Source organism: Quercus robur, chromosome 9 (genome assembly GCF_932294415.1).
Source record: "Quercus robur chromosome 9, dhQueRobu3.1, whole genome shotgun sequence".
Taxonomy (NCBI): domain Eukaryota; kingdom Viridiplantae; phylum Streptophyta; class Magnoliopsida; order Fagales; family Fagaceae; genus Quercus; species Quercus robur.
In genome coordinates this window covers 40,430,611-40,442,326 of record NC_065542.1, presented here as the reverse complement: position 1 = coordinate 40,442,326, position 11,716 = coordinate 40,430,611, and the positions used below count along the sequence as shown (strand labels likewise).

The window sequence follows — 11,716 nt, the reverse complement described above, 5'->3', positions numbered from 1 at the left end:
TGAACCACATAAAAGTCTAGTCTAAAAAAAAGAATCCTCTTATAAATAATAATGATAAAGGAGAACAAGTAATAATATCTTTTTTTTTAATCCAAGTAATAATATCATTGAATTACTGTACTCTTACTGAGAAATTATATCATTGTATAGGCAATGATGATGACGACCTCAATGATTTAATGATGGTTATAATATGATGTCCTTGTTAAATTGGTGGCATAAATGGTGTGGTCACTGGGGAGATGAATAAGATGATGATGACCACCGCAATGCGCAATGACAGTGGCAACGATAATGTTGAAAGTGACGACAGGTGGAGGTGACAACAATGGTACTGGTGACAATTAGAAAATTAATAGCTACATGACTTGATAACGCTGGTAGAATTTGTACAATTGACACCTCTATGAAATTTGGAACTTCAAAATTTGGATGCTAGAAAATTACAAATTTAATATTACATAGAAGTATCACTTCTATGGAATTTGGAACTACTTTCGTTTCACTATATAACATTTAACTGAAAATATTTTTATTTTACTACGTTTGTTTCACCATAAAATTTGGTCAAACTTGAAAATGCTTTACCTTTTAATATTTGATAAAACATTATATAAAAGCACTCTTGAAACCGTTTTACCTTTAAAAATTTGATAAAACATTATAGACGGGCTTGATCATTGGTTAGGCAAGGTGTAGATGGTCCGGTCATCAGAGCCACCGGTCCGCTGATTGGTGACACTGATCTGGTCACTAAACCTCCCACGACAGTTTTGGTAGTTTATACTTAAAATTTTACATGTCACATCAAATATCTAAATATGTTGTACATGTAAAATATTTTACATTTGAAAGTATTTTACAGCAAAAACAAATGGAATCAAATTTGGGAAATTACTCCGAGAAAATCCTCAAATTACAATTTTGAGTAAAATCCTATCTTCTTCCTCACACAAACAGGCAAACAGAATATAAAAGAAAGGGGAAAAGATCATAGGAGTATTAAAAAAACATAAATTCTAAATGTCTAAAAGTTTCATTGTACCATCACGAAGATCAGGGAGAAGAGACGGGTGCAGAATTTTTTTTTTTTTTTTTTTTTATAAAGAAAAAAAAAAGGGTGCAGATATTTCATTAATAGTCCCTAGAGGTCAAACTTCTCATAATATCCATTGACACAAACACCAGCTAATTGTAGGGGTGTCAATGTTCGACCCAACCCGCGAACACGACACGAACCCGACACGGGTTTTTTCGGGTTAGGGTTGGACCTTAATGGGTTTGGGTCATAAACGGGTCGACTCGAAAGTGACACGATAAGAAACGTGTCATAAGCGGGTCAACCCGCATAACCCGCAATAGACACGTTTGACACGCCAATTTATTTGTGTCAACCCGAAATGACCCACTTAACACAACCCGACTAACTCATTTAACAAATAAATATTTATTTTATTTAGATTTGTCAAATACCTTTTATATCCAACATATATTTTAAATTTAAAAATAAAAGTGAGTAATTACAAAAATTTATAAGGAATATAATTGGAAATTGAAATTTTACAGACCTTAGAACTACTAATACTTTTTTTTTTTTTGGCATAGAACTTGCACAAATAAAATTGGATAAGCTTGTGGAAGATGTTATGAATTTGGACATCAACAAAGAATCTATGGATGATAATCGTGGTCATAGTCAGGATTAGTCTACTGTTTACTCAAATTCTTTCAATATTGATACTTAGCATTTGACGGGTTTCAAGGATATTATATATATTTTTTTGAACTATGTTATTTTATTGTTGTTAAACTTTGTTATTTTGAATTTGTGTTGAAGTGTATGCACTTCTTTTGGAGTGTAAAGAACTTATTTTCTAGATGAATGTTATATTTTTGTTGAACTATATTATTTCGAATGTGAGTTGAAGACTAGAAGTGTATGCACTGCTTTTTGGGATGTAAAAAAAATTATTTCTAGATGGATGTTATATTTAATATTATGCAGGTTGAAATGAGTTGTGTTACATTCGTGTTAACCCAACATGACTCGTTTATTAAGCGTGTCAAATGGGTTGGGTCAGGTCAACCCGCCATATTAACAGGTCGGGTTAGGGTTGAAGGATCATGACACGATTATTAAATGGGTCGGGTTAGGGTTGAGCCATTTAGTCGAATACCCCTACCTTGACACGACACGAACCCGACACGCTAACCCGAATTGACACCCCTAGCTAATTGGTTCCCGCAACTAATTAAAACATAGTTGAAAACAAACCAAGAACTAGTTCAAACAAGATCCAACAAAACCATATTAAACTGAACCATCTTAGGCTGCACTTTCTTTTTTGAGTTTTGCAAGCTCCTGCCTAACAGTTCCAGCCCTCTGCATACATAATAATACAGCAATTAAAATCATAATAGCCCAAGAAGTTGAAGAACTGACAATTTAATTCTACAATATCAAGTATATTAATTTACTATGAGAGAAATGATCTGGGAGCTCATAGTTCAATAAGCATGAGCTGGGGCACCCACTGATTTTATCATTGCAACATTTCAGACTATAAGGAAAACAAATGCTAGGGTTAAAATTATATAGCTCGTGATCATGTGGATGTGTGTTCTTCATTAACTCCCTATAATTAGAGGTCCATCATATAGATCTTATTATTGGGTTTGCACAAACTTGTGTTTGATGCTTGTAGATATGAAATTATGAAGTAGGTGTACTACATAAATCTCATGGGTTCTAGTCCTACTTAGCCTCCTAAATTAGGCATATGACTCCTGATGGACAATGTCTATTGTGGTGGGGCTAAGTGCTCAATTCTGACCCAAACTGAATCCAAAACAATAAATGGTGCAGTAAAACATTCTTAGTTTTTCATAACCACACTATTGCAAAATGAGGAATAGAGAAAGATATACTAATAGAATAATTGCAAACCTTGATTTTTGCTAACATTATCTTGAACCTATCAAAATCATTAAGTGAGGCCCTTCTCTTCTGCACAATCAACTTCCTTCCCCAGGAACTGCTCTCCCATTTGTTCTTCACATCTGCCATCACAGTATATGTGAGTTCCAATTCAGGAAACAAGAAAAAGGTGACAAATACATCTTAATTAACACTCACCAGCAGCCTCCATGGCCTCAACCAAATTCTTCTTCTTTGGAACTCTCTTGATGTCAATCTTAATATCAGTGAGTGAAAGCCTCTTTAAGTTCATTTGAGTCCTCACCATATCAGGGGCATCAACAAGAGCCTGTAGCATAAAAGTACTAGGAGTTATAACTTGTACAACTTTGGAAATAGTGAATACCACAAAGACCATATATCTCAATTACATCATATCAATAGGATTGGTGATTTGAGTGCCATATGTTTTATATGAAGAAATAACTGACTGACAGAGCAGACATTTTCTTTATTGATAAGTTACATGAGCACAGAGTGAGTTTTGAACCCACAAACTCACCCTACACCTAGAACTTGCAAGGGGAGGAGGTGCAAGTTGAGCTAGAGCTCATTGGCATTGACAAAGCAAACATATGTTTGTAAGAAGAAATTGATTGACAAAGCAGACATTTTCTTTATTAATTGTTAGTTGTTACAAGAGCACAGAGTGAGTTTTGAACCCACAAACTCACCTCCACCTAGCACTTGCAAGGGCAGGGGAGGTGTTATTTGTGCTAGAGCTCATTGGCATTGACAAAGCAAACATATGTTTTATAAGAAGAAAGAATTTATTGACAAAGCAGAAATTTTCTTTATTTATTTATTTTTTTTATAGGCAAAGCAGAAATTTTCTTTATTGATAAGTTACACGAGCACAGAGCACAGAGTGAGTTTTGAACCCACAAACTCACCCTCTACCAAGAACTTGCAAGGAGAAGAGGTGCTAGTTGAGCTAGAGCTCATTGGCATTGACAAAGCAAACATTTGACAAGTAGCATTGGATGTTATAGAAGAATTACACCAACCAAAAAAATAAAATAAAAAATCTACCACAGACACATCTAACACCTTTGACCAAATAAGATGAAAACTTCCCACCCTCCATCCCACCCTTGTTCTTTTCCTTCAACAGTGGTAGGGTGCGTGGGTGAATGTAGTTTTTATATGTTTAGTGCCTTGGGCCTTCTATTGTCCTAAATAGTTTAAAAAATAATGCTACATAACCTGATTGCATCACTTTCACAGAAACCCAACACAAAATGTATCTGATAGACCAAGGGGTGTGTTTGAATATCAATAATAATAAGAGGGCGGGGGGAGCAGAAGAAAGCTATCACAGAAAATTGTAAACTGCCAAAAAAAAATGTAGCATTTCATTATCACTTTGTCAAAAGAAATTACCAACTTTTGCACTAACCCAATTAACAGAACCGAAAAAATATTACATTCCACAATTGATTCCTTCTTTTCCCATTTTTTTAACCAACTAATATGTCAAACCCTTGTTACAAATAGCTTTCTAAGACCATTAATTTTTTTTCCTGTTGTGGCATATTATTATTAGTTCCCTTTATCATTGCAACATAAAATTTGACCCAAAACATACAATTTCATTGAATAATAAAAACAAAAGCAATCATAAATAAACTGCCACAACAAAGAAAAACATACCCTATTCTGGTCGACAACATCGACAATGACAACAAGTCTTCCATACTCCTTCCCATAGTTCACAAGCGCCACTCTTCCAATCTCCACAAACCTCCTGAACGGTTACAAATTCACACCCAAATACCCAAAAACAAAATTATTCATTTTACCGAACATTTAAAAAAAAAAACAACAATAATCAGCTAAGAGTTACATGACAAGTAGCAGAGTTGTTTCTAATGTATTTATGGCTTCTGGGTTTTCTTGGGAAACAAACAGAGGGTTAACAGGAACATACCATTTTGTTTTTCCTGGGATCTGAAGGAGTGCAGACGCTGTGGGAGGGAGGCACAAGAGGCTTTGCGAAGAAAAGAAATAGTATTAGAGCATCCGTAGCAGCCGTTGTAAATATTATGCCATTTTACCACATCAAAAGCCTACTTTATTATTTTACCACATCATTTTACAACATCTCATTTATCAGATGTTCTATATTTTTACCACTTCATTTAAATATTATATTTTAATTCTTATTTTATCATTTCTTTATTACTTCTTCCAACGGTAACAATTTCCTTCTCTTTCAAATCCCAACGGTAACATTTCCTTCTCTTTCAAATTCAGGATTTTTTTTTTTTTTTGGTAGAAACCGGCCTGCCTGCCCTGGGCTTCAAATAATACTGTTTATTTTTTTGTTTTGTTTTTTTTTTTTTTAAGAAACCGCCCGCCTGCCTGGGCTCCAAACAATACTCTTCAATTTTTTTTTTTTTTTTTTTTTTTTTTTTTAAGAATCCGGCCAGCCTGCCTGAGCTTCAAACAACACTGTTTTTTTTTTTTTTTTTAAAGAAACCGGCCAGCCTGCCTGGGTTCAAACACTACTCTTCAATTTTTTTTTTTTTTTTTTTTTTTTTTTTTTTTTTTTTTTTTTTTTTTTTTTTTTTTTAATTTTAGAAACCAGCCATCCTGCTTGGGCTTGAAACAATACTCTTAAATATATATATATATATATATATATATTTAGAAACCAGCCAGCCTGGGCTTTATTGAGGGAACCTCAATGGGCATCAAATGAAACTAGAGGCACAATGTTAGCTGGGATGTAATCCAGCCACACCTACTGCCCTGTACAAAGTTTGGCCAATTGTGAGCATCAGCCACACTATTACATGCATAACAAAATCCTGAAAACTGAAAATACTCTTAATTCAACTATCATATTTTTAACTCAAATACTTAGAACCTGTTATATCCAATAACTCAAATAACTCAGAACCTGTCATATCCAACAACTCAAATAACTCATATCCAATAACATTTTAACTCAAATACTTAGAACCTGTCATATCCAATAACTCAAATAACTCATATCTAATAACATTAACTCACACAAATAACTTACACAAATAACTCATATCCAATAACATTAACTCACACAAAACCCATTGAATTAAACATAGTTGAGCTTGCCACTTCTTTGATAACAAATAGTACTTAAATTTAACACAACAAAACAATTGGCTAATACTAAACTTAACATAACAAAACAACATAGCCAATGAGTTTTAATGGTAGCTTCATAAAAACAAAATGAGACAAATAAACAAAACCAAAAGTTTTCATGACTCTCCTTGTAATTGCCATAAATGCTCAACGAGATTCATTTGGAGTTGAGAATGAACTTCTCGATCCCTAATTGCTTGATGAACTTGAGTGAATTCCGTAAATTCATTTGTTGGCTCACGTGACATTGGTGTACATGAAATCTCATCAATTTGTTCATAATCTAAGTCCACTGCTTCAACTTCATCTCGCTCATCTTCAATAATCATGTTATGAAGAATTATGCACGCTTTCATAATGTCTTGTAGTGTTTCATGATAGAAAAACCGTGCAGGTCCACGTACAATAGCAAATCGTGCTTGAAGCACTCCAAATGCACGCTCTACATCCTTCCTATATGCCTCCTGAGCTTTTGCAAATAATTTTCTTTTTGCTCCTAGTGGCCTTGGGATTGTCTTCACAAATGTTGACCATTGTGGATATATGCCATCGGCAAGATAGTATCCCATTGTGTAATCATCACCATTAATTGAGTAATTAACTGCAGGAGCACGTCCTTGTGCAAGTTCAGAAAATACATGAGACCGCTCCAACACGTTAATATCATTGTTTGATCCAGGTAACCCAAAAAATGAGTGCCATATCCAAAGATCATATGAAGCCACTGCTTCCAAAATAATACTTGGCTCACGAATATGACCACAATACATCCCTTTCCATGCAGTTGGACAATTTTTCCATTTCCAATGCATGCAATCAATACTTCCCAACATGCCTGGAAATCCACGATTTTGGCCATGAGCTAACAATCTAGCGATGTCTTCATTGTTTGGTGACCTCAAGTATTCCTCTGAAAAAATAGCAACCATTGCTGCAACAAATTTTTTCAAACTAAGTATTGCAGTGGTTTCTGCTATTCTCACATATTCATCCATAAAATCAGCCGCTACTCCATAAGCAAGCATCCTAAGTGCAACGGTCATCTTTTGAAGGGGAGATAGACCAAGCTTTTTCGCAGCATTTCTTTTTTGGGTAAAGTAAGGTTCATAAGATTCTACCCTAGATAAGATTCGGAGAAAAAGAGAACGTCTCATTCGAAATCTCCTTCGAAATAAGTTGGGAGGATATACAGGTTCTTCGGCAAAGTAGTCATCATAAAGCCTTCTATGGCCTTCCAAATGATTACGTTCGATATACCGACGATGCTTACGTTGTGGTGTCGAACCCGTGAGAAGTTTTATAATTATCTCATCTTCATCTGCGTCATCATCAAGCAATTTACGAAAAAAAGAACGACCCATGGAGATAAACTATAAGAAAACATTAGAAAGCAATTATCAATATAGATGCCATATATTTTGTAGGAATGTAAACAAAACAAGTCAATATTAAAAATTTAGGAATATTCATTTAAATTTATTTTGAACATAAGTTGATCACAATCCACACACGTTTGATCACAATCCACACACATGTTAGTTGCAATTTTCAATTCTAATCCTCTGCCACTATTGGTAGAACCCTATGATCCTTGCCTTATTTTATCAGTCATGAACATACTAAACAATTTTTGTTTGATCTCGTTCTATTTTTGTTTGATCTCGTTCTAGTTTTCAAAGTTATTCTAGGGATATGATTCATAAACTAGGGATATGAAAGTCATAAAAGTTTGTATTACTTCTATACGAAACACAACCAAGACCAATAAACACCCAAAGAAAAAGAAAGAAAGAAAAAAAGAAAACTCCCTTTACAAAGGGAAAAGGAGTGGGTCTCACACGTTAAGATAGGACAATTGTTGGAAATGATAAACCATACATGATAAAATCAACTACCAACTGGAAATGTACCTTCCAATATGTTTCTTCAATATATAATAAATATTGTTTGGTTACTTTCTTTAAATTTCCCTACGCGGACTCGCAAGAATGTCAACCCCAACTTCTTTACACAACTGGCTCATTCCTTATCTAATTAGAATCTTCTATATTCATGTGTATTTCTTGTTTAGACTTTTTCTAGCTAGCTACTGCCTTATTTATAAAACTCATTATTATTCCCCAACTACCTAGCTCTTCGTTATACCCCCCGGCCAGTACTCCCAAAATTGACTCATTCTAGACAGATAGTACTGCCTTATAAAATCTACAGATAGTACTGCCAAATAAATTCTAGACATTAGCTTAGATTTTTTTTCATTTATACAGTTAAAATATAATATACATTTTTCTTTCTTATATATCAAAAATCAAAATGTCATAATATTGACGGTATTGACATCATCCTCACTGCCTGTACAACTTACCAATTGACAATCAAAAAACCATAAACTAATAATAATAAGTCAATAGCAGAAATTCCATAGCAAATACTCAAACCATAACAAAATAGAAAATACATAACATTTTATATAAGCTAAAATGTTAGGATTACTTACATAACAGTGGCCTACTAGAATCTACAACAAAATCACATAATAAAAGATTCAAGACCTTTTGGTAAGATTACAAAATACACATCAAGGCCTAAAGTCAGCTACAATCAAAAAATGCCACAAAATACATATCACGGCCTAGAATTAGTTACTACCAAAATAAGGTTGGAACAAGATATCACCAACATCATCAACCCAACGAATGACTTGATCTTTGTTTTGCAAGGATTTCCTTTTTGAGTCCATCATAAAAAGCTTTTTGGTCTTCATTCATGCCACTTGTGTCTAGCATCATAATTCTTTCATTCTCTTTCAACTCTTGCAAGCGAACCTTTTCCGCTTTGATACGTACTCTCTCTTTTTCGGCTACACAACCTTCTTCAAGAACTTTCATTTTCTTTTTCAAATATTCCGTTGCAATATCTTGCCCATCATCTTTTCTTTTTCGATTAGCTTTTTCAGCTTTTCTACCTATTGGCCTCTCCAAATCCATAATGCCATCAACCCCCACTCCTTGATCTATTAAATCTGGAGTTTGAGGCATTTCTTTTCTTGAATCTCCCCTAGGCATAGTAGATGCCCACTTAGGATAATCCTTCAAGATTAGCCAACAATGTTCAAATTGAAAAACGGAACCGTGAATTTCTTTAAACAATTCCTTTGCTTTCTCAATCTAAAAAAAATTAAATAAATATAACATAATTAGTTTCTTCAAACAATTCATTTGTGTTGTAAACCTAAAAAAGTTAAAGACCATTGCAAAATTTATACCTTGTCATGAGCCGTGGTTCCACTTTCATTCTTTGCTTCAATTTTAGCTAAGGACCCAACAAATTTAACTGTTTCCCTATTAATTGTTCCCCATCGGGTTGTTAGGGATGCAACACTACGTGTAGAATCAGTCTTGTGGTCCATAAAGTATTTGGCAACTTTACCATAAAATGTTGTTTTATGTTGCTCATTACCATACACAGGATCAACACTGGTATTGAGCCATGCTGCTACAAGCAGCTTATCTTCCTCAACACTGAAGTTGACACCACGTGCTTGTTTTTTCTTAGAAGTGGCAACTTCATCATTCACTGGAGAATCTTCGACTAATAGGGGACTACTTTTAGATACATCGAAAATTTCATCCTCAAGATTAATATTCCCCCGTACGAGATCAATGAATGATGAATAATTCCTTGAGTCCATGCTCTAAATAGATATGGAGACTGCTTGTTCTGGTTTGTTAATTACAACAAAATATATCATTACTAAACTTTGTCAATGTATCATGTCAGCTCAACCATCCATTCCTATGTCATTGTCAAGAAAGTAATTGGAACTAGAACTTCTTTCTTCACTTGATATATATTTAACAGTTCTTACATCATATGAAACAATAAAACCACGTATTAAAGGAGCTCAAAGGGTTTCCTTCAAATGGTGAAGCTTGGGCCATTTTTGTTAAATAAAACATTTTCAAAAATTATTTTCTAAAATAGCAATGTTGTAAATTTATTTTGCAAAATAGACTTTTTGTGAAGGAGAATAGTTTCTGCATGCAAGTCCAAGCATACTCATCTTTAAGAAAGACCAGTTTCACTGTTTTAAAGGAAACTTGTATTAAGGAAAGACAAGTTCTGCATCACATTAGCCATGTCAACATAAAAGAAGTAGAACTCACCTCTCCAAAAGATGAGTTTGAAGAAAAAGACTATTTTGCAAATTAAGTTTAAAACAATATTACTTTACAAATAATTTAACATATATATCATCATTTATATTGAAAAAAAAAAAGGCCATTATTGTAATCTGATTTTGTTCTTTGCATGCCTAAAGAATTCATTTCTGTACATCCTTCATATTTTCATGGTTTTAGGGATTATATGGTAAATTACTTCATTTCTGCTGTGTTTTAACACATGCTAAGTTGCTAAAATTTTAGACAAGGTAAATCAAACAGCAAAGCCTCAACAACAACAAAAATGATGGTGAAATTGATGATAATGGGGATTAGGAATTTCATATAGCAAACAAATTCATATAAACAATTTCATATATCATTACTAAACTTTAGCCAGAACAAATTCATAACACACCAAACAGCACATATGAACAGAATATAGAGAGAATCAAAACGGACATTGAAATACCGAGAGAATCACAGGAAGATGGATGAAATACCTGTACGGTGAGCTATTCTTGTCGTGTTTCTCGTGCACAAATCTCACCAGGGCCTCTTTCACGAAACCGGAAGTCCACTCACAAAGTTCTTGCGCCAAGAATTGATTCAAAGAGCAGACCGACAACCCGACCCACAATCAGAAATCGCAACCAAAACGGAGACAACAACAACTAGAGGACGCCGATAGAACAGAGAGGATGCGAACCGAAAGGGGGAAAAAAAAACCAGACCCACAACCCAAAGGCCTACGCCCACGCTGATGATAATGGTGGACGAGTCGTTGGAATCAAGCTCCGTTTTGGCTCCGTTGGAATCACAACCAAAACGGAGACTCAGAACCAGATCGACGCTGGTAGAACAGAGGACAGAGCGAACCAAAAGGGGAAAAAAAACCGGATTTATGTGGTTATTAGATCAGTGATGGCAGAAACGAAACTGATGGTGAGCTGAAGGAGATGGAGCAACAGGGAAGAGGGAAGAAGAAAAAGAATGGGAGAGTGGAGATGGAGATGGAGGCGGTGGCTGAAGGAGAAATGAAAGGAAATGAGGGTTGAAAGAGAAATAAAATATAATAAACCAATATACCACATTCTGTCCGTACACTTGTATATTTGTGATTTTACTGTAGCAAGTTGTAAAAAATTTAACATATACCACATCTGATAAATGGGCTTAAATTGGGTTTGATGTGGGATATGTGCCAAATATTTAGCATTTGGCACATATCCCACATCTACTGTGGGTGCTCTTACAAGTAGGGTTTTTCATAACGGGTAGTGATTCCATGTGGTTCAACCTATGTGGACTTTACCACGTGTCTTCAATGGATTGGTACATAATTTGTTAGTTTGGTTTAATTTTTATTCCCCTTGTTTTTAATAAATTTTGTCTCGGTTTTAAGGAACACAAGTTCATATTCTTAAAATATATATATATATAT

The 11,716-nt window shown here is 34.5% G+C and overlaps 2 protein-coding genes across 4 annotated transcripts; both read right to left on the bottom strand.

The window, feature by feature from the left end:
- Positions 1-1,013: 1,013 nt before the first annotated feature.
- Positions 1,014-5,004, bottom strand: LOC126698345 (60S ribosomal protein L14-1-like). 2 transcript variants are annotated; one of them, XR_007646435.1, is made up of 6 exons: positions 4,908-5,004; positions 4,631-4,732; positions 3,137-3,266; positions 2,948-3,060; positions 2,239-2,383; positions 1,014-1,195 (listed from the first exon to the last, which is right to left on the bottom strand). XR_007646435.1 is itself a non-coding variant. In XM_050395506.1 (5 exons), the coding sequence occupies exons 1-5, from the start codon at positions 4,908-4,910 to the stop codon at positions 2,327-2,329; spliced, it is 405 nt and encodes a 134-aa protein (XP_050251463.1). In that variant the 5' UTR covers positions 4,911-5,004; the 3' UTR covers positions 2,236-2,326. The 2 variants fall into 2 exon arrangements, 1 of the variants encoding a protein (XP_050251463.1); XM_050395506.1 differs by lacking the exon at positions 1,014-1,195 and having other exon boundaries at positions 2,236-2,383.
- A 655-nt stretch (positions 5,005-5,659) lies between these two features.
- On the bottom strand, positions 5,660-11,310 carry LOC126698344 (glutathione S-transferase T3-like). 2 transcript variants are annotated; one of them, XM_050395505.1, is made up of 3 exons: positions 10,776-11,310; positions 9,375-9,829; positions 8,260-9,276 (listed from the first exon to the last, which is right to left on the bottom strand). In XM_050395505.1, the coding sequence occupies exons 2-3, from the start codon at positions 9,798-9,800 to the stop codon at positions 8,794-8,796; spliced, it is 909 nt and encodes a 302-aa protein (XP_050251462.1). In that variant the 5' UTR covers positions 9,801-9,829; positions 10,776-11,310; the 3' UTR covers positions 8,260-8,793. The 2 variants fall into 2 exon arrangements, with proteins under 2 accessions (XP_050251461.1, XP_050251462.1); XM_050395504.1 differs by lacking the exons at positions 8,260-9,276; positions 9,375-9,829 and adding an exon at positions 5,660-7,479.
- Positions 11,311-11,716: the final 406 nt, after the last annotated feature.